At 34.9% G+C, this 21152-nt stretch overlaps 3 protein-coding genes across 3 annotated transcripts; 2 read left to right on the forward strand and 1 right to left on the reverse strand.

Annotated features, from left to right (window-relative positions):
- Nucleotides 1–704: 704 nt before the first annotated feature.
- Nucleotides 705–3951, reverse strand: NPQ4 (Chlorophyll A-B binding family protein). Its single transcript, XM_086606088.1, has 4 exons — nt 3556–3951; nt 3281–3403; nt 1158–1398; nt 705–1065 (listed from the first exon to the last, which is right to left on the reverse strand). The coding sequence occupies exons 1-4, from the start codon at nt 3763–3765 to the stop codon at nt 824–826; spliced, it is 816 nt and encodes a 271-aa protein (XP_086462214.1). The 5' UTR covers nt 3766–3951; the 3' UTR covers nt 705–823.
- Nucleotides 3952–5613: 1662 nt separating this feature from the next.
- Nucleotides 5614–11579, forward strand: LOC147501051 (CBS domain-containing protein CBSCBSPB3-like). Its single transcript, XM_086606087.1, is given in 15 exon segments — nt 5614–5925; nt 6006–6174; nt 6262–6394; nt 7437–7607; nt 8813–8891; nt 8993–9106; nt 9236–9302; nt 9804–9909; nt 9989–10047; nt 10230–10339; nt 10419–10549; nt 10669–10751; nt 10838–10852; nt 10854–10928; nt 11039–11579. Coding segments are annotated over 15 exon segments (1635 nt in total). The 5' UTR covers nt 5614–5773; the 3' UTR covers nt 11210–11579.
- Nucleotides 11580–15336: 3757 nt separating this feature from the next.
- On the forward strand, nt 15337–20368 carry LOC147501052 (filament-like plant protein). Its single transcript, XM_086606090.1, is given in 7 exon segments — nt 15337–15473; nt 16118–16261; nt 17356–17548; nt 18274–18327; nt 18330–19591; nt 19759–20040; nt 20043–20368. Coding segments are annotated over 6 exon segments (2043 nt in total). The 5' UTR covers nt 15337–15473; nt 16118–16150; the 3' UTR covers nt 20184–20368.
- Nucleotides 20369–21152: the final 784 nt, after the last annotated feature.

Genomic DNA, 21152 nt, shown 5'->3' on the forward strand with positions numbered 1-21152 from the left:
GTTTTTCAAAAAATTTTTTTCATTGGCACATTAATCCAACATCCCGCCCAAAAGTGGTGAAAAGCAACAAATTACATTTTGAGAATCAGCTCTAATAACGCTGAAGCTCATTCGCGTTTTTTTATTCCGATAATGACTCTACTCCTTATATTAAACAGAAACAACTCATTCGTGTTGCTAATAACTCAAGGCCGCACAAATTTTAGTGCACATTTAGACAAGGAGCTCAGTTTGAGCAAGTTTTAGGCCTAAACATACTGAATTAAGCTCAAATATGCTCGTCCAAATGCAATATGACTATATGAGCCTCGCTGGGAACTTTGAAAAAAAAAAAAGTCAGGCCTAGGGTGGGTTGTATTCCATGGCTTGGGGCCGGCTTTACTCTGGCCTTGGAGGCGTTTAGGTTGGTTTGTTTTTCTTGTTTCAAATTACCGGAGTGTGATTCTTACTAGTCACTTAAAGTTTGTATGCGGTAATACTATTCTTTCGACCGTTACCACGAGGAAAATCAATGTGAATTTGCTTAGTTGAGTTGTCGTATGTAGATCATTTATAAAAAAAAAATTACTTTGAGAAAGTGTTTATAGTGAACTGTGTGATCATGAGGATTAACAAAGGCGATAGAAATTAGAAAACATAGCATTCAGGTCCTACAGTTCTAGCTTCATCGTCTATTCGGCTATTCCTCAGAAGAAACAGATAAATTAACAAATATCAAGAGTTATTAATTACTACATGAAACAACGGATCAACAAAGCAAAAGAATCCTTGTACGATAAGAAATACATAGGTTGTTGACAACCTCATATATATATCTAGTCTACTATTCCTCCTCATCTGTGACAAACTTTCCATTACCAGGATTCAATGCTGCAATGAAAAAGAAAAGAACATTGAAGAGCACAAGTGGTTCAAGCTCATTGATTGGAACACCAGTCTCAATGTTCAATTGTGCTAGAGCTCCTTTTCCTGTTATGATTTCTCCAATCAATGAGAAAGCAAATCCAAGTTGTGCTAATCTTCCAACAAAGAGCTCATTTGCCTTCGTAAATCCGAAAATTGGACCTATTGAACAAAACACATAGAACTCATCATTTCAACAAAACGTACGTATTATAGTTGTTTCATAAATAAAGTACATAGGAATGACAATGTACCCCCTTCTCTAAGGCCTAGAGCTGATCGGAAACTTTTTCCTGTAGGGATGACCGCCTTTTCTATACCAGTTGCATCATCAACAAAACGACCTCGGTCACCTAGAGCCCCAATTGCTCCCAAGAGGGTGAAGAGGATGAAGAAGAGAAGAAGAGGCTCAGCTTCATAAATGGGAATACCAGTTTCTATATTCAACTGTGCTAAGATTCCCTTTCCAGTAATCCCTTCACCCAACAAGGATGCCTACAAAGTTTATGCCCATGTCAATGTCAATTGTCAATTACACAAGAATTCCTAGGAACATATTCTTTTGAAATGATAGAAAGCCAAGATTCATCATGTTTGTAAATGCTCAGCCCAAGCCCAACCCAAAAACTAAATAGAACTTCAGACCAACCCAACCCAAAAACTCAATAGAACTTCAACCCAAGCCTATTAACCTAAGTTGGATATATATATTGGGTTGAGTAATCAAGTATCATGTGCAGCTAATATAATAAGAAATAAGTCAAAAGACCCAATTTCCAATTTTAATTATATTCTAGAACAATTGGGTTTTGAAACCATTGATAATGACATTTTTTGGCTTATAACTACTAGAAAAGCCTGATCTCACGTTTTAATTATTAATAAGGACAAACTTAACTTTTTTTTATTTTTTACTCTTTCCAATTTTACCCTTTTATGTTTGGTATACCACGCCTAGATGATACTCTGGTATCAAGAGGTAGTATCTCGTGGCGATACATACCTACCTCGCATATACCAAGAGGTGGTATTTTCCTGACACTTGTGCATACCATTTTTTTTGTGATGTTTGGTATGTTTGATATGCATACCTCACATACCAAGATTCATCATGTTTGTAAATGCTCATAAGCCCAACCCAAAAACTAAACAAAACTTAACTAACCCAACCCAAAGCTCAATTTGAAATTCATCCCAAGTTTTGTTACCTAAGTTGGATTTATACAATTTTGTCCTTTTTCAGTTTCCCCAGTATAATTAGTTGGGATGCACCACAATAAAATAAGAAAATGTCGGTCGAAATATATATCGGTTTTTTAGGTATTTGATATGGATATATTACATATATCAAATTGATATATTGACACAATTTCAAAATTATATATTTTGATATATATCAACTGATATATGTTGTTGACTTTGACCGACTTTTGACCATTTTTTATTAATATATCCAATATTTCTAATTTATTTCTAATATATTATGTTATATCGACAAAAAAATTGACCGGTCAACAAAAAGATATATATCTATTGATATATCTAGGGGTGAAACTTGGGTCGGGTTAGCCCAAACCCGATGGGCTAATACCCAACTTTTGTTGGTCCTGGGCTAACATTTCAGATATGTAGTCCAAACTTGGTCTTGTAAAATCAAAGCCCAACTCAGTTTTGGGTTGGGCTCGGGTTAGAATATCAAACAACCAAAAAACCTGTGTTCATATATGTACATATATATTTTTCTTTCATTATTTTATAATGTTTCCTTTTAAAGTTTTATTCTTGTAAAAAATAAGGTTGAGAATATCAATTTAAGAAAGAATAAGGCCGAAAATGTCGAATCAATCATTGGTTTTTGTTTCTTGATATGGAAATAATAAAATATCTTTAATTTAATATATTGACACAATTTCAAAAATATATATATATATTTATTTATTTAACAGTGAAAAGGCGTATGTTATTCATTTTTAACGATTAAAACCATTTTTATTAATATTCTAAAATTTAAAATTTATTTCTTGATATATTCTGTTAAATATTTGACAAAACAAATTGGACTCGGTTAACCTCAAAAATATATCACCCTAGATATATCTGATATATATATCGGTTTTTAAAGGGTTCGATATATAGGCCGATATGGAAATATTGGGCCCTGGTATGGCCACACATACTGGAATGTAGAGTGTGTGCTCAGCTTCGGTTCAATTCACATCTCAGAATGAAGAGGAAACTATGTTCATGGAATGTAACAAGTACCACAACATATATTGCGAAAAAAAAGTTAAAGTAGAATAGAGAAAATAAATTTTATAAAACAACATATATTTGGAAAAAAAGTAAAAGTAGAAGAGAGAAAATAAATTTTACTTACAGCGAATCCTATCATAGCAACACGGCCAACAAATAGCTCATTCTGTTTAGTGAACCCAATCCCTCCAGATGTTCCAAAAATTCCATCTTCAACCTTTGGTTTTGGTTCTGATGTCGGTAGAGACTTTGGCGCACATTTCACACACAATTATATCAACACTAATACAATTGAAATATGAGAAATATATATATATATATATCGCATAAATAAGACTACAAGAGTACTAAAACGAAGTAAATAGGAAAGGGAAAACAAGATTTAAGAGAATGGTAAACCTTCTTGGCTGGAGCAGCAGCTTTGGTCTTCGACTTAAAAAGTGCAATAGTAGTTGTTGTCGACGAAGTAGAGACTTGATATTGATAAGATGATGGTGTGAGAAAGAAATGTGAGAATGGCTTAGGTTTAAGTCTATGAATTAAAGGTGCTCTCTTCAAGTCTAAACCATGACCTGCGACACTAGACATGAGCATCATGGTTTGCGCCATTGCTCAATGAATATTTGTTTAGAAACTTTGTATTCAAGTTTATGAATGGTGAAGAGAGTAATACTTAATGAAGATATATAGATAGGAAATGTGTGTTGTGAAGTTGTGGTGGGCAATAGAACGACCACGTCTCTATGAACTTTTTCATGTTTTCTCTGGAGATTACGATTTTGTACTCATTGTGTCATGCTACAATGAACCTATGACATGTGAGAGAAAATACCAAGCAAACTTCAGTACTTCGCCATTGTCCATCCACGTGTTCCTATCGTAAGCACTAGGAGTAAATGAGTAATGGACGAATGGTACAAGGTAGGGTCGTCCATTTATATGTAGTGGAACTTGGAAGTGTAAATGGAAGTAGAAGTGGAAGTGTGGAACTTGGTGAAAATAAGCAGTAACAAGCTTTTGGAAGTGAGGCCCGGGGGTGGAAAAGGATAACTTTGTGTCATGGGCTTCGCCCTACAGATGTGTGTTAAAGCCTGAGAGTATGTTTCCCAATCAGAAAATTGGGTATAGATACAGCCCGAAATTTCTTAAGTTACAGGGAAATAGCAAAAAAAAATTCTAATTTGACATCGGTCTCAAATTTCAGATTGAATTTTACAATTTTGACCTCTTTTATTAGTCCCAACTAAAGAAGGAACTACCAACAAAAAAAAATGCTACAAACTAAATCAGTTACCAAAAGAATAGTGAGTTAATTAAAATAACTAAAATTCATCCGAAATCTACAAAATTCCAATTAAAAGTGAGATGAGTTTCTAGGGAGACCAAAACAATGTGGAAAACATCAACTTTAAAAACGGAAAAAATGTATATTTATTACAACTAATTTCAATACAGTTTTAGCAATTTAAAATACATTTATGATAATTTTGAATATCATGTTTAAGCTTTGTTTGATGTAATTCAAATTGTGAAATGACAAATGGTTTTTTTTTTATAAGACAATTGTATTATTTGATTGCAGTACATCTTGAAGCAATACACACGCACCCTTGCTTGATGAGTGACCTCGATTGATGTGCACACATATAATCTGCGCACAATAGATTTTCATATGATTTATTTGTGGAAGAAATTGGCAGTTACAAATGAAAAGGATAAAAAGGAGAAATAATTTTCTTTAAAAACAGATAATACACCCAAAAAGTGACGTGTTGTTAAAATTAGAGTAGAATCAAAATATAATATTGGTCTTTCTCTAGACAAAAAACACGCTAAAGAAAGTGTCTGGAGCCCAATTTCTAGGTTCCCCAATTCAATAAGACATGGTCACTAGTTCAAGAAATGCAACGTGCTAAATTGAAGTCTAGTTTTCTCAATCGTTAAAATTACCATTCCACTAGAGAATGAGATGTAAAACAGAATTTGATTTCCACTTTTTGTAGTGGGAAAAATGACATTGATCAACAAACTAAAGTAGTACATTTATTTTTGGGTTGAAAAATTGACATTAGTTAAGTCACCTTGGCTAAAACATTCGATAATTGTTATGGTATTAAAAGCTAAACTAATTAACATCAGTTTCCTAGATAAGTCTCTTGAAACAAGGCTAGTTGAACCCCTAAATTCGTAATAAGGCACAAATGCACAATTATGATAAGAGGAATCACTTGCATCGATACACTTTTACTTCACGCCACAGCCAAAAAAGAAGAACGTATCTATATCCTCGAAATTTCCACTACAATCCAAAAATTCACGATATATCGGAGGATACTATTGTGGGCCTTGGCCGTTGCAACGATCGTCTTTTTGGACTTTATCTTAAAATTTTCAAAAAACAGTTTTCCAGCCTTGAATATTTTCAAGGTTGATAATAATAATATAATATAATATAATATATATATCCGTTTAACTTCATTTGAAATCATCTCATTTCCACAAACAGGTGGGATTTTTTTTTTTTTTTTTCCCTCTCTTCAAATTATCTTTTCAAGAGAAGAGAAAAAAAAACAATTCCTAACCTGCAAATATTTCCTAAACCCTAATTTTTTAAAAAATGAGTGGCCAAACAGCACCTCCATTTAGAAGAAACACTTTAAACCCACGTCGTGGTCCATCAACAGTGAATAAAAAATCTGAAAACGGGGTTAATGGAAATGGAAATGGAAATGGCTCAAAACCCTCTTCTCCTCCTCCACTTCGTCAAACGTAAAGTTTATTTTTTTTTTTTTTTTATGCTGTTTTATTTTGTTTTATTACATTTTTTGTTAATAATGTTTATTTACCAGGTCTGTGGGTGGAGAAAGAACAGTGAAGAAGTTAAGATTATCGAAAGCGTTAACGATTCCTGAAGGGACTACAGTTTCTGATGCTTGTAGAAGAATGGCGTCGAGGAGAGTTGATGCAGTTTTACTTACTGATACTAATGCTTTGCTGTCTGGAATAGTTACTGATAAGGTGTGGTGTAAAATGGGCGTTGTTTTGTTTGGGTTTTGATGTTTTTTTAGTTTGGGGTTATGAATGTGTTTTTTTTTTTGGGTTTAGGATATTGCTACAAGAGTTATTGCAGAGGGGTTGAGGCCGGAGCAGACTATTGTGTCGAAAATTATGACAAGGAATCCTGTGTTTGTTGGGTCAGATTCGTTGGCTATTGAGGCTTTGCAAAAGATGGTGCAGGGTAAATTCTGTGCTTAAAGATTGATACTTTATTTTGGTTTTGTTCTATGGTATGTTATTACCAACATCCATTATTATGCTTTAAAGAGAATCTGCACTAAGACTAGCAGCATTGCATCTACTATTAGTGTTTTTAGTCTTTTAGCCTAGGGGTGCAAGTTCCTTAGTCCTTATATGTATAGTTTATGGAATTAGTTTCATATTGTACCTGAGGCATTTCTGCAATGTCATGTTCGTGTTTGTTCCTTACTTCATTGTTGAACTTCTTGGATGATGTTCTTTTTATACTTGTGGAGGAAGTGTTGACTGTATTGACTTAGGCTGTCTTTAAATAAAAAAAAGATACTTTCACGAGGGTAATCTTTATGTACTGGAGATTTTTCAAGAGAGAAAATGTTCTCTTCTATAGCTTCACTTTCTGTAATCATCCCCGATGAAAAAGTTCTTGAGGGTGGTTAAATTTTCCATGCCTCTATATGCTTCCCATATCACGGACATTTTCCACTAAAGAAGTATGATTACTGCAATGGAAGTTCTATCAAACACCCTAATTTCTTTTCACATGATTTTGTAATTATTGATATAATAAATATTCCCTTATAAGTGGAGAAGATGGATTGCTGTTTAACCATTATTTATTTTGTGATTATTGATATAATAAATTGAAGTTAGGAATAATTAATTAATTTTTTTTTAATTATAAATTTATTAAATTAGATGGTAAATCAAAATTGGATGTGTCCGTTTAACCATTCTTTTTTTTCAAAATTTCCATGTAACCTAGATTTCAAACATAAATTATCTTTGAAACATCACTTTTTTGTAGCACCAAACATTCTTGTTGGTATATCTTACTTGTCTAATATTGCTACTGTTTGATTGCAATAAAACATGTTAAGGATGCACCAGTAGTTTTTTTTTGACATAATATGCCCATGCCTTGGACCTTTGGTTAATTTATTTATTCAGACCGTTTTATAAAACTAAGTAAAAGTAAAGCCTCTCAACCAAGCTTATTGCTTGTTTTTTATTTTGTTTTACAGGGAAATTCAGGCACCTTCCCGTTGTAGAAAATGGAGAAGTAGTTGCCATATTGGATATTACAAAGTGCCTCTATGATGCCATATCTCGAATGGAGAAGGCTGCAGAACAGGGCAGTGCTCTTGCAGCTGCTGTAGAAGGAGTGGAACGTCAATGGGGTAGCAACTTTTCTGGTTAGATTTCCAACTTGTAGTGGATGTGCGTTATGGTGCATGTCTACATTTTTCTTTGTTGGGGGGTGGAGGGGGTTTGCTGGGGCTGAGTGTGTTCTCATGGTTGAATTTGGCTAGAAGTACTTTATGCATGACTCATGATGCATGAAAAGCTCTAGTATACATACTAATAAACAACAAGTTTAACCCCCCTATCTAGTTCTGCTGCAACCAAAATGATATGTTGCCGGATGTTTTTATGTTGTGTCGTTAGGATTGTCTCATACTTGTTATCTAGACTCTGAAATGCACTTCTTAGAGAGATTTTTTTTTCTTGTTTGAAATAAATTACTGATAAAATGCAATTTCATTGCCATCAAAGGAAGTATTACAGGTACACCTTAGCAAACTAAGAATCAATTCCACCTAACCGAAAAACAAAAGAAACAATACCGCACTAATAATGTTTCCCAATTACATTAGAAGTCTTGATATCTCAACCCTATAAAGATAACAACCACCCTTCCCAATTCTCAGAGAATATAAAGTGTGTGAAGGGAAGTTTTTCCAATCATGAATCCAAAGGTCTAATACTAAGTTGGCTCTTAAAGTATAGATTTAGTTTTTATATGCCTTAATCAAGAGCATGCCTGAGACATGGTGTTGCTTTTGGTATTTTGTCTTTCCTTTTGTTCTTATTCATTTTAAATTTTATACGCCATAACTATTAGTTGGGAAGGTTGTATCTTGATACGCTTTGTATTCTGGGGAAACACTCACCTATAACTTTGGGATTCTTTGTTTGGGAAAGAACAAAATAGGAAAAGATTTTCCAATGCTGAAGACAAGTACATTATAAGGAGTGATTCCTGCTCATAGTTAGGCTCTCTCAACCACGTTCAATTGTTATAGTAAAAAACCGGTTGTCACATTATTGAAAATTGCTGCAGTCAGAAACCTGTGTCTGAGCTTTTGACTGTTGAGCTCAACTTCTTAGTTCTAGAAGGTAGTATTTAACACTTTAAAGATGCCACTGAATAAACATGTCAAGTTGAAATTCATCACAGTATGCACATGCAAATCTTTTAGTATAATATATTATCCCTTCTTGTTTAAGAAGTGAGAAATGATTAAAAGATATCAGTTTTCCTTTCATGCATTTCTTCTGGTTAGATATTTACAGTTAGAGATTCCAATTTGTTCTTTCCTTTTTGATTTTACTGCAGCTCCATATGCTTTCATAGAAACTCTTAGAGAAAGGATGTTCAAGCCTGCCTTGTCAACCATCATTGCTGAAAATACAAAGTATGGTTAATCTGGCCTTCTTGTTTTAAGGTCTTCAATAGTTATAATGTGTTTTCATTTGCTAATGAACACCAATTGTCATATACTGTCTTCATTTTCAGGGTTGCTTTGGTGTCCCCATCAGATCCTGTTTATGTGGCCGCAAAGAAGATGCGGGACTTTAGAGTTAATTCAGTGATTATCACAACTGGGAATAAACCTCAGGGAATACTCACGTACGAGCCATGCCTTAACTACTGTATTTGCAATTTTGCATTCTATCTTCAATCTGGTACATGTGCGTATAATGCCTTAAGTGACTGCACATACCTAGTTTTATACCTGTTTTGTTACTTCTGTTACAGTTCGAAGGATGTCCTTATGAGAGTTGTGGCTCAAAATCTTTCTCCCGAGTTGACTCTAGTGGAAAAGGTATTTTCTTGTAAACTCTTCTTGGAGGTCATTACCTTGCATGAATAAAGAAACTTTCCTTATTTAAACACAGGTTTTACATCTTGGCATAATTTTTCTTTAATGTGTTGAACCGAGCTTGTTATGTATATGGACTGCTACTCTGCTTTAAGAGTTTGATACACAATTGCACATATGTTGCCTATGTTCAATGTACTTTCGATTTTGTACTGATAAAAAATACACTCTTCTGTTTGAGTTTCTTTTAAAGAAATCTGTGATTGTTTTTAAATTCTTTCGTGAAGGTAATAATCCATCAGCCGTAGTGTACAAGTTGTTTAAAGTTTGTGACTCCCCTATCGCTTCATTGTAATATTGTATTACTAAAATGGTTATTGTCTATTTTGTACTGATTTCTAGCTTATCCTACATTCATTATCATATAGTTGTCTTATTCTGTTTTTTCTCCCTTCCGATTTTGTAGTTCTTTCTTGTTTTGATATTAAAGTTATTTTTTGTAAGGTTATGACACCAAATCCTGAATGTGCAACAATGGAGACAACAATTCTTGATGCGTTGCATATAATGCATGACGGGAAGTTCTTACATCTTCCTGTTGTTGATAAAGGCAAGTTTTAATTGTTCATATTTAGTGATTTATCTTGGATTTTTAAATATTTGTGTATTTGATGGCATTTATATTGCAGATGGATGCATTGCTGCTTGTGTGGATGTTTTGCAGATAACTCATGCAGCAATTTCCATGGTAGGTTGTGGATAGTCCTTATTCACTAAACTCTTTAAAGGAAGTTCTTTTACTCTTTCAAATAAAAAGGCCCTTTTGTCATTTTAAAGCTAGGGACCAGTTTGAGTTTGTACTGGCCAGAAATTGAATGACTCTTGCAGTGGCTCAATTTCCTTACTGAAGCATTAAGTAACTTCTTGTAGGTTGAAGGTGGCCCTGGAGGCGTCAATGATATGACAAATACAATGATGCAAAAGTTTTGGGATTCTGCCCTTGCCTTGGAGCCACCAGATGATGAATATGATACTCATAGGTATGATCTTATCCGCTTTCAAGCTGTAAGAGTAAACCTAGTACTGTTCTGACGCTAATTGTGCTGTAAACTTTAGCAGTGAACTTTCTGGATTAATGACATCAGATGGAGCTGAACCTGGAAAGTCTATGTATCCATCTCTTGGTCTTGGAAATTCTTTTGCTTTCAAATTTGAGGACCGTAAGGGTCGTGTGCATCGATTTAATTTTGGTATGTGCCTCCTCTCATTATAATTTTGAGCAAGAAGTAAGGTCCTGATGTTCACTTTGTCCCTTTGTGCAAGCTCATTTTATCAGAAGATAACAATCTATATTTTTTCTTAATCTCAGGCACTGAAAATTTGGAGGAGCTCATATCTGCTGTCACTCAGAGGATGGGAACTAATAACGATGACAACCGTCCTCAGCTCTTGGTGAGTAGTTTTATTAACTTCCAATTGTTATCTTCCTCTATATGTTAAACTGGTAAATGTATTTTATCTTCTTCTTCTTCTTGTAGTATGAAGATGATGAAGGGTGATAGAGTCATACTTGCAACTGATGGTGACCTCACTGGAGCTGTTAGCCATGCCAGATCAGTTGGATCAAAGGTAGTCAATGTTTCTTTTGTTGCCCACAAGCTTAGGTGGTTAGAGTATAGGTAGTGGCTAATGATCAGGACTTCTATTCTGACCAACTTTTTTATTTTCAAATGTGTTAGGTTTTAAGGTTGCACCTCGACTATTCAGGTTCCAGCAATCAAGCAGCACAACCATCAATGACCACAACTACCCAGGAAAGTGCTTTGGTGTCTCTCCAAACTGGGGTTTTGGTAGGTGCAGCTGCATTGACGAGCATTGGGATACTGGTGTACTTAAAGCGCACCAAGTGATTTTTCGTGGACTTCAATTGTGTAGGACTTTTCAGCATTGCTCTGATTTTGAGTTATAACATGGGTTATGGCATTGCTAGTGAAAGTTTCCGAACTCTCTGCTATCCCCCTCTGAGTGCAAAGAAGTTCCTCAAGTACTTGATTGAGGAACGGTAGGATGCACCGCCAATCAGTCTTTTGCAGTACATTGGAGAGATGACACTGTTCTATAATAATGACAACAACTAACGTGAAGTGAAGATTATATTATATCCGAGAGCTTGTCAGCACGGGATTATACTTGTAGTATGCTTGCATATGGTCATACTCGATCGAAAGGTTCTTATATATATGTTATACATATACAGCAGTGAACTGCTTTTGCAAGGTTTCTTCTCTCTTTCATGTAGCAGTTCAATTAGATTAACCAGGTACTTTGTTATGTTTTTTTGGTTTGTTTAAAATTTTTATTTTATTTCCCCCAACAGCAGTTTGGTTAATTATAAAACATATGTCTGCCTATGGTCACACACTGTTGATAACCTTGCAGTTTCAAACCAATTTTGTCTTCTGCAAAAATCCCCATAAATGATATAGAAAACTTGTCAGGTGTTTTTTCTTAGATCAATTAGATGGTGTCTGAGCTCAGAAGATAGAGGGAAAGAGAAGAAAGACTGGGTGGGATTGCTACAGCTCTTGTCAGTCTCGCCGGAGAAGTTTTACCTGAATTCGTTCTCCCGTTTGAAGCAAATCTAGTTGGTTTGGATGTTTGGGCGGATGCACACATTTTAGTGAGTATCATCTGTCTACGTAGGGCTTGCCATGTGCAAATATTTATAGGGGGTTGGTTGCTCTTGCTCCTTCAGCATTCCTGCTAACAAACAGTCCATAGTATTCAGTGGTGATAATTGTTTATCGAAAAATAAATAAATTCAGTGATAATATACAACTATCATTCTTTATTCTATCGCATATCGGCATATGGTACATTGGTACCTACCGAAAAGACTTTGGGTTGGTGGTACTTACACCTCATCATCATTCAATATCGTGAAAGAAGGTGCTAATAAACGCCACAAGACATTAACTTAGACTACAATCAATCCGAAATGCTTCTCTTCAGGTTTGCCAAGATAGAAAATGAAAGGACCCCTTCTATTTCTTCACTTGTACAAGATTCAAGAGAGAAATGTATATGTGCCCCTAAAGTCTCTATTATTGGATGGGAGATAATCAAAATTATTGCCTGAAAAGTGACAAATGAGCCTTTCCTAAAGTCAATAATTTTATTTTTTAAGTGGAAGGAATTTTATGTGGCCAAGGCCCGCCCAGTCGCCCACTCATGCAGAAAGTTTACTATTTGGAATTTTGGATACAAAATCTCGCCAAAACCATTTTGGATATTATTCCCCATACTATGGAATATACTGTTGAATGCGGGTGATTCAAGAAAAAGTAAACCTAATGAAACACTATATAGCTCTCAAGTCTCAATGTTTGATCGACCTGTTGGCCGGATTTATGATAATGCTATATTTCTACATTCTAAACTAAACTAAATGTATTATTAGAGCATCTCTAAGTGGTAGTATTAACCTGTCAAAATCTTCAAATTTAAAAAATACTTCGGAATTTTTCTAGAATTTCAACTCGCCTCAAATTCGATCGCATCACCTGTTCGTTCGCATTCTTGTTCGCAAATTTGGCAATTTGGATGCGGATACATAGCGACATTGCAAATGTTGTTTTTTTTTTTTTTTTTTTTTTTTTTACTTTGACCAACACCACGTGCTAGTGGTACTATCGCGCGCCACTCTTAATGTCGCGAGGTTTTATTTATTTATTATTTTTTTTTATTTTTGGAATGGTTGCGCGCCACTCTTAATGTTGCATGAGTTGTTTTGGAATTGTACATACGACACTCCAACTGTCGCGTGATAGTGGTAATGTCGCGTGAGTTGTTTTTGATAATGAACTTTGCGATCACTTAGAATTGGTCGAAATTTGTGACCAGATTCTCCAAATTTTTTCTTCAAATTTAAAAAGTATACTACCACCACTTAAAAATGCTCTTAGGTATATCTTCAGACGTTTCACAATACCTTTTTCAGATACAAATTTAGTTATTAACTTATTTCAGTTATTGGTAAACTATAATCACTCTAATCTCTCAGGTTACATCCTCATTGTTGTATTCAATGTCCCATGAATTTCTTACATTCTGATGTACAGATCTCAACTGCCTATATTGAATTTGATGTGAAGGCCATCAAAGAAGTGGAAGAACAGTTATATATATGGACTAGATATTCATGGAATTATTAAAAACTGAGGAACGCGTGTGAATTATGAAATGCCCTACAATAAGTAAAGCTATAACTTCTACCTAAAGCTCAAAGTATGAACTCACAATAAGACAATACCAAGTTGCTATGCAAATTCTAGCAGTCCTTGGTGACCTAGCTGGAAGTTGAAATTTGAACTATTGATTTGTTTAGTGCCTTAGTGGTCCCCTTCAGTCACACTCATGAATCAACTTCATCTGCTTAGAGAGAAAGATAGATAGTTTCTCTGAATTTCAAATTCCATGTTTCAATTGTTATAGCAAAAATGTGACATTTATCTCTGTCCCTCACTCATTAGCTAATTGCACAATTAGCAGTTTCTTGATGCTTCAATAATTTGGCAAGATGTGATTAGTAGGTGCTTAAGCACATTCTATTTATATGTTGTAGGACGTGTTGAGTGATGGGCACCACATTCAAGTTTCAACTAATCATTGTGTACCACACGTTAAACCTCTGTTTATGTACAAATTTGAAAATTGATGTGGCAAAATCTTGCTGACGTGGCAACAGAAGGAGGGGTTGTATATTTGTATTAATTTCTAGGTCGGACCTAATTTAAAGCATATTCTGATTTCTCTGACAACAAAAAAAAGGAATGTGGTCATCATTCTGAGTTCTGACCATCCACCTTCAGACACACATAAGTGCAATTCAGTAAATTAACAGCATTCCCAGTGTTGGTCGATATGGTGGGTTTGTGACTTTATTCACTTCTTTTTTGTTTATTATTCAAAATCTTTGCCCAATGCAAATGTGAATATGGCGGTGATTATTTTTCCAAGTCAAAACGAAAGTGAAACCTTCAACCGAAATAGTCGCTGAGTTGTGAACTTCAAACGGGATGTTGGATTCTGTCTCGTGTGTTTACTTCATTCCCTCTCGTATGATTTTTCGATTTTTTTTTGTTTTTTTTTAAATTTCAGACTGGATGTTTCATTATGTTCTGAACGTTTTTCGATTTTTAAGTCCAGGCGGAATGTAACATCCCAAGATTAATATTCACTTTTGCATTGGGCAGCTTCACCTTGTTTTTCACCAAAACGGTGGAAAAGAGGGAAACTATGTTGCACGGACGCAGACACTAACACGACGACTCGGTTATATCTAAAAAAAGTAGGATGCACGGACCCAGTAAAATACGCGGAAATTAATTAATATTTATAATTTTATTTTATATAAATTAAATATTAAAAACTAAATTAAATGTATCGACATTCATAAATTCAAAACTATTAAAGATAAATAACCACAAAATTAAGTTTAATATTTCCTAATCAAATTTTAAAAACATGTCATAAGTCTTAACAAAACAAAAAAATAAAAATTTTGAGTTTTTTTAATATTATTTTGATTTATTTTTTATTTTTTTAGATCAAAATCCACGTCCTGATCATGTTGACCACATTCGGTTTAGTAGAATGCATCTTGACCATATTGACCGCGCGCCCATGCTGCATCCGTGTCCGACGCAGACACAGCCTATTAGAAGGTGCTTCTGTGATTTAGAGGAGGGGAAATACTGCTGCATTGGGAATGCTCTAAAGCGATAAAAGATAAAAAAAAAATTGTACTTCTGTTTTCCTACTTAATTAAATAATTAATTAAGTTTAATTAAAAAAAAACTATTAATCAAAACAAAGCCAAAGAGAGAGAGAAAGAGATCTTCACTCTCTGCATATTTCAATTAATTAATGGAAGCCAAATTAAAAAAAAAAAAATGAAACAAGGTCTTAAAACCCAATATTCCCGCTTCAACTGAAACCAAACCAAGCTTGCATGGCATTTCAAAAAAAAAAAACAAAAAAAAAAAAAGAATTTAAAAAAAACAGTGGGGTCTTCTTAAATCTTTTAACTCTTTATGATGACTTTCATTTCCTGCTGCAGAACTCTTCACATGCTCTTTCTTTCTTTCCTCTTAACTTTGAAAAATATATAAGGTAATTACTTTAACAAAATTAAATAATTACTACTTTTTTCAGTTCTTCATTCTACTGACATTCTGCATGTTTGTCATTTTTTTATTTTTTTATTATGGTTTAAATGTTTTATTTTTATTATTTTATTGAGTTTGATTTTGGGCCCTAGTCAAAGGGTATGTTAATGTATATGAGATTATGATCTGTGTTAGCTTTATTTCTCTGGTTAAAATATTTTATATTTTCTGGGGCTCTTCCCATTTTGCATTGGTTTTAGTGAAAGTGAGAGCAAGTTTGGAACTTTTTGTTTGATTACTAGTTCACTTTAGGTGTACTGTTTATTTTTGAGATTTATGGTCTTGATTTTGTTGCTTTCTAAGCTTCAGTGAAGTTTAGATACTGTTTCAGTGTTGGGCATGTTTCAATGCTTTCTGTTTCAGTGAAGTTTAGATACTTTATTTTAGTTGTTTAGACTTTTTTTTTTTTTTTTTTTTCTTTGGGGGTCTAAAAAGTTGTATTTTGGTTCAAGTTTGGATGGTTTTGGGGTAAATTTGAAGCAAAGCTGAAAAAATAAATAAAAATGAATGATTAGGAGACACCCCTTTTGTTGAAGAGTGGAAGAAAATAATAAAATTAGTTTGTGTTATGTTGGTGCTAATGTGCAGATAAAACGTCTCTGAGGATTGTTGGATTTTGGGATGGACCGGAAGAGTTGGCTGTGGAGGAAGAAATCATCGGAGAAAAGTCCTGGTGAAACTGACAGTTCTGGATCAATGTCGTCTCATTCCGAACGCTACTCTGATGATCAGGTAGGTGAGCTCTTTCTATTGAACTCATCCTTTGTTCTTTCCATTAGTATTTAGTAATCAAATTTTAAAAAGTTCCCTTGTCATCTTGATTCAAAATGTTGTTGTATAACACTTGAATAATTGAGTCATCCATATTTAGGCTACAATCCATTATTTAGAAACTTACACCTATTGTTTCACTCCTAGTTTCTCATAAATTTTCTCTGGAGTTTCCTCAACTTAGTGTTTTTTTTTGTAAATACATGGAGTTGGAAGTTAGTCAACATCTAGTAACAAATTAAGTAGAATATATCTCCCGCGTATGTGAGCTTTTAAGGAAATGTATATCAATAGATGAGAAACTGCCAGAACAAGAGTAGGGATATAGGCCTTTCATAACGTGTCTATAGGAGCTGTATGAGTGTTTTGATTTGTGACAAGGGGTTTGTAGAGACTAGTTGACGTTCTATAGGAACTACCAGTCTTTCCAAGTCACCTTCTCCTTTGGTACGGCATAATTAATTAAAATTAGGAATACATAGTGGGTGGAATGAACCTGATGAGAATGTTAAAATGGAACAGAGATAAATAAAATTGCAAGACAATTAATAAAAACTAAACTAACCAAAGGAATAAACCTGCGTCTACCTTGTGAAATTACATTACATTACAAGCTGACTAATGGATTTATCCTTTGAAACACAAACAACGGAAGATGGCCGTGATTTCCTTTTTCTTTCATAGATTATCAATGCTCTTTCTTCAAACTAAATTAGTGGTCCTCCAAATTAAATTAGGAAGCAAAGTCCTATTAAGGGGAAGGCTGGGATGAGCCCTCATGGCTATGGTAAAATGATGTGTCATTGTGTCCCCAAAAGCCTGACTAGTTGGAAGGAATCTGTCTAATCCTCATTGTATTAATCTTTTCTGAGTCTGATAAAAAACTTAAATCTTTTCTGGTTGGTGTAAAATCTTATTATAATGAACAATGAAGCATAATCTCAAGCTTCAGATTTTTATGAAGTTTGGTCTGGTTGGCATAAATTTTTTATCTGTGTATAATGGTGGATATTGTTATGGTTCTTAATCTTCTTATTATGAAATTGATGAAGCAGGAGGGTTCAAGGGCATCACCAAATCACAATTCTCAGTCTCCAGAGGTCACATCAAAAGCTGCAGCTGCTAGTGAAGAAGATCATGACAATCTGAAGAGTCTGAAAGAGAAGCTGTCTGCCGCTCTTATAAACATCAGTGCCAAAGAGGACTTGGTTAAGCAACATGCTAAGGTTGCTGAAGAAGCTGTCTCAGGTAGTAATCACACTGTAATGTTTTCATAACATGAATAGGAGAAAACCGATGAGGTCACGTCCCTTATTTCTTCTCTCTTGATGAGTTAAACATCAAAAATTTGGAATGATAAAAGGTTTTTTTAGATAGAAAACTTCTGAATGAATAGTAAACAAACAAGGCATTGAGGAAGAGGAAGAGAAATCCATAAAGCATCTTCCTTTTAATTGCCTGAAATGCATCTGTAACAGTTGCCTTGGCATATGGTATCTGCTTCCTCATCCATTGTTAGATTGTTAGGTTGCCAACTGAGATGCCCACTTTCATTGGAGACTGGAATATTACTTGTTTTCATTTTACCTTATCATTTGGTGTTGTTGTATCAAAGTCATTATTTTACCCAGAATCTTATCACATCTCTCCATGTTCATATTCTTCATTGATGAAATCAAATAATCAATAGTAGTGTTTTTCCTGATTCGTGTAGTGCCTGGATTCTTTATGTGAGGTTAGCGAGAAAAAAAAAAGATTCTTTATGTGTAATATATTGAAAGGAACCTTTCTTTGCTGAAGAACAATTTCAGATAAATTTACGTTTTTGAGTGGGTAATTTGGACAATCTTGTAAACTGGCGTGTTTTGAAGGGATAACTTGTACAGCTTCTTGGATGACATTTTATTTAGAGATGAATATTATCTGTTTTTTTTGTCATAAAAGATTAATTTGGTTAGAATGTTGGGCTCTAGGATGGGAAAAGGCAGAAAATGAAGGTGTGGTGTTAAAGCAACAACTCGAAGCTGCAGCTCAAAAAATTTGGCACTTGAAGATCGGTTGGGCCACCTTGATGGTGCTCTCAAGGAGTGCCTCAGAAAGCTGAGACAAGCAAAAGAGGAACAAGAGGAGAAAATCAATGAAGCTGTTGTCAGGAAAACAACTGAATTAGAATTTAAGAATCTTGAACTTGAAAACCAGGTGGTTGAGCTCCATACTCAAGTTGAAGCTGCTTCCGTCCATTCTGATCTTCTTCCAAAACTTGAGGCTGCTGAGAAACGGAACTCAGCCCTCAAGCTTGAACTCCTTGCTCGAGCTGAGGAACTTGAAATGATGACTCTAGAGCGTGATCTGAGCACCCAAACTGCTGAAACAGTGAGCAAGCAACATCTAGAGAGCATTAAAAAGGTGACCAAGCTTGAGGCTGAGTGCCGCAAGCTAAGAGCCATGGCCCGCAAACACTCCTCAGCTAATGATCACAAGTCTGTCACTGCCTCCTCGGTGTATGTTGAGTCACTCACAGATAGCCAGTCAGACAGTGGGGAGCGCTTGCTCACAGTGGAGACTGATAACTGCAAAATGAGTAACCTGGAATTAAATGGATGTGAGCCTAGTTGCTCAGATTCATGGGCATCAGCTCTAATTGCTGAGCTGGATCAGTTTAAAAGTGAGAAGGCTATCACTAGAAATCTGACTACATCTTCTGTGGAAATTGATCTCATGGATGATTTCCTTGAAATGGAGAGACTTGCAGCAATGCCTCAGACTGAGAGTGCAAAACATGGCACTGAGGCAGGAGCTACTGCATACCGGCACAACGATGTGGATTGCCAATACAAAGCAGACCTTGAAGCCATGATTCAGCGAACTGCTGAGTTAGAAAAGAAGTTAGAGGAACTAGAAGTGGAAAAATCAGGACTGGAAATGACTTTAGCTGAGAGTCAAGAACAGCTCAAAACATCACAAACTCAGTTGAGAGAAGCTGAAGAGAAGTTAGTGGAATTACATGAGCAGCTGGATGTTGCCCGTGAGTCTAAGCAGGCAACTGAATTTGAAATAAATGCAGTGAACACGGAGAGAGAATTGGCAGAATCTCAACTAGCAGTGATGGATGCAGATGTTCAAATGCTGCGTTCTAAAGTGGGTTCATTAGAGGCAGAGGTGAAGGAGGAGCGAGCTTTGTCAGCTGAAATTACATCAAAGTGTCAGAAATTGGAGAATGAGCTGTCTAGCAAGAGGCGGGAGGCCGAACTTCGGCAAGTGACCTCTAATGGTGAATTGAAGATAAAGCAGGTCAGGCTTCTATTATTGGCTAAATTATTAATCAACATCCCACTTAGCTCTAAAGAGGAGAAGTTATACCTCTAAGAACATCTTGAACTTTTAATGGACTTCAGATTATAATGTAGCGTTATATATAAGTATTCCTGAACTACAGTTTTTATCATGTGATTTTACAGGAAAGAGAGCTGTCTGTTGCTGCTGGAAAACTTGCAGAATGTCAAAAGACAATAGCTTCGCTTGGGCTACAGTTGAAATCATTGGCAACTTTGGAAGATTTTATGATAGATTCTGAGCGTCCATTGCTCAGTGAAGGAACACTAATTTCCACGAGCATTGAATTATGGAAATCACCATCCAGCAAGGATCCTGTACCCAAGAGAAACAGAGATCCTTCAAAAGCAATCACAGTTGATGGCCGTGAGCCTTCCCCCAATGGTAAACATGGGGAGTCCCACATTCATTATCGTCGTCATCATCATCATCATCATCCTCGACATCCACTTCATCAAAAACTCAGTCAGTGGCATCTGAAAAGAGTCGCAATGGGTTTGGCAAATTGTTCTCTCGGAGCAAAAGTGCAATTCGGTTGGAAAATCAATGAACGAAACATAGCATTGTTGATGATAAAACTTTTTTAGAGTTTTTCTTTTTTTGGATTTTTTGTTGATAGAATTGAAAGTGGAAGAAGTATGTATACCAGGATATGAATTGTTTATCATTGGTGAAGGTGCTAATTAGGTGCATGTTAGTGAATGAAAAGAAAAAAGAATGGAGATTTACTTGGTCTGGATAGATTTTGGCAATTTCCCATTGGAGTTTACAAGGTTTTAGACCCGGCCATATGGCCGAATCATTTTTAAAATTTACATCTCCTAAATTTTTGGTGAGGAATTCAATAATTGATAATTATTAGTATCAATTATTAGTATTAGTTTTTGGAGTTGATTTAGAAATGTTTTTTTATTGGAGTCGTATAAAATTTTCTTGTTAGATGTTAATTGACTTATTAGAGTTTGTGTTGTATTATGAAATTTTTAAAATTCACATTCCCTAAATTTTTGGTGAGGAATTTAATGATTAATAATTATTAGCATTAGTTTTTGGAGTTGATTTAGCAATGTTTTCTTATTGGAAAATTTCTTTATCAGAGATGTTGATTGACTTATTAGAGTTATGTTGTATTATGAAATTTCTTAAGATTAAGAGTTTATGTTGTATTAGGAAACTTTTATAATTAATTAAGAGTGTTCATGTGGCATACCTATGTCTCAAGAATGCGCCACTTAGAAAGAGATTGTCCACATAAAATGTATTATGCTTTAATATATGTGGGAGTTTATTCAATAGTTATAGTTTATTTGGTGCATATCCAGTTATCCACCAATTCAAGGAAATTTGTGATATTGATGCATTTGATTGTTATAAAGTTGTTTGTTTGTTCTTAGGCTAAGTCCAATGGTGCAGCAAAATACCAAATATCACGGAAATTCTAATCCAATGGTGCATCAAAACGCTAATCCACCAACGCTATCGGTATAAGTTTACCTATCTATAGCACCAGTTTTAACGA

The sequence above is a fragment of the Coptis chinensis genome, chromosome 4 (genome assembly GCF_015680905.1).
Source record: "Coptis chinensis isolate HL-2020 chromosome 4, ASM1568090v1, whole genome shotgun sequence".
Lineage (NCBI taxonomy): Eukaryota > Viridiplantae > Streptophyta > Magnoliopsida > Ranunculales > Ranunculaceae > Coptis > Coptis chinensis.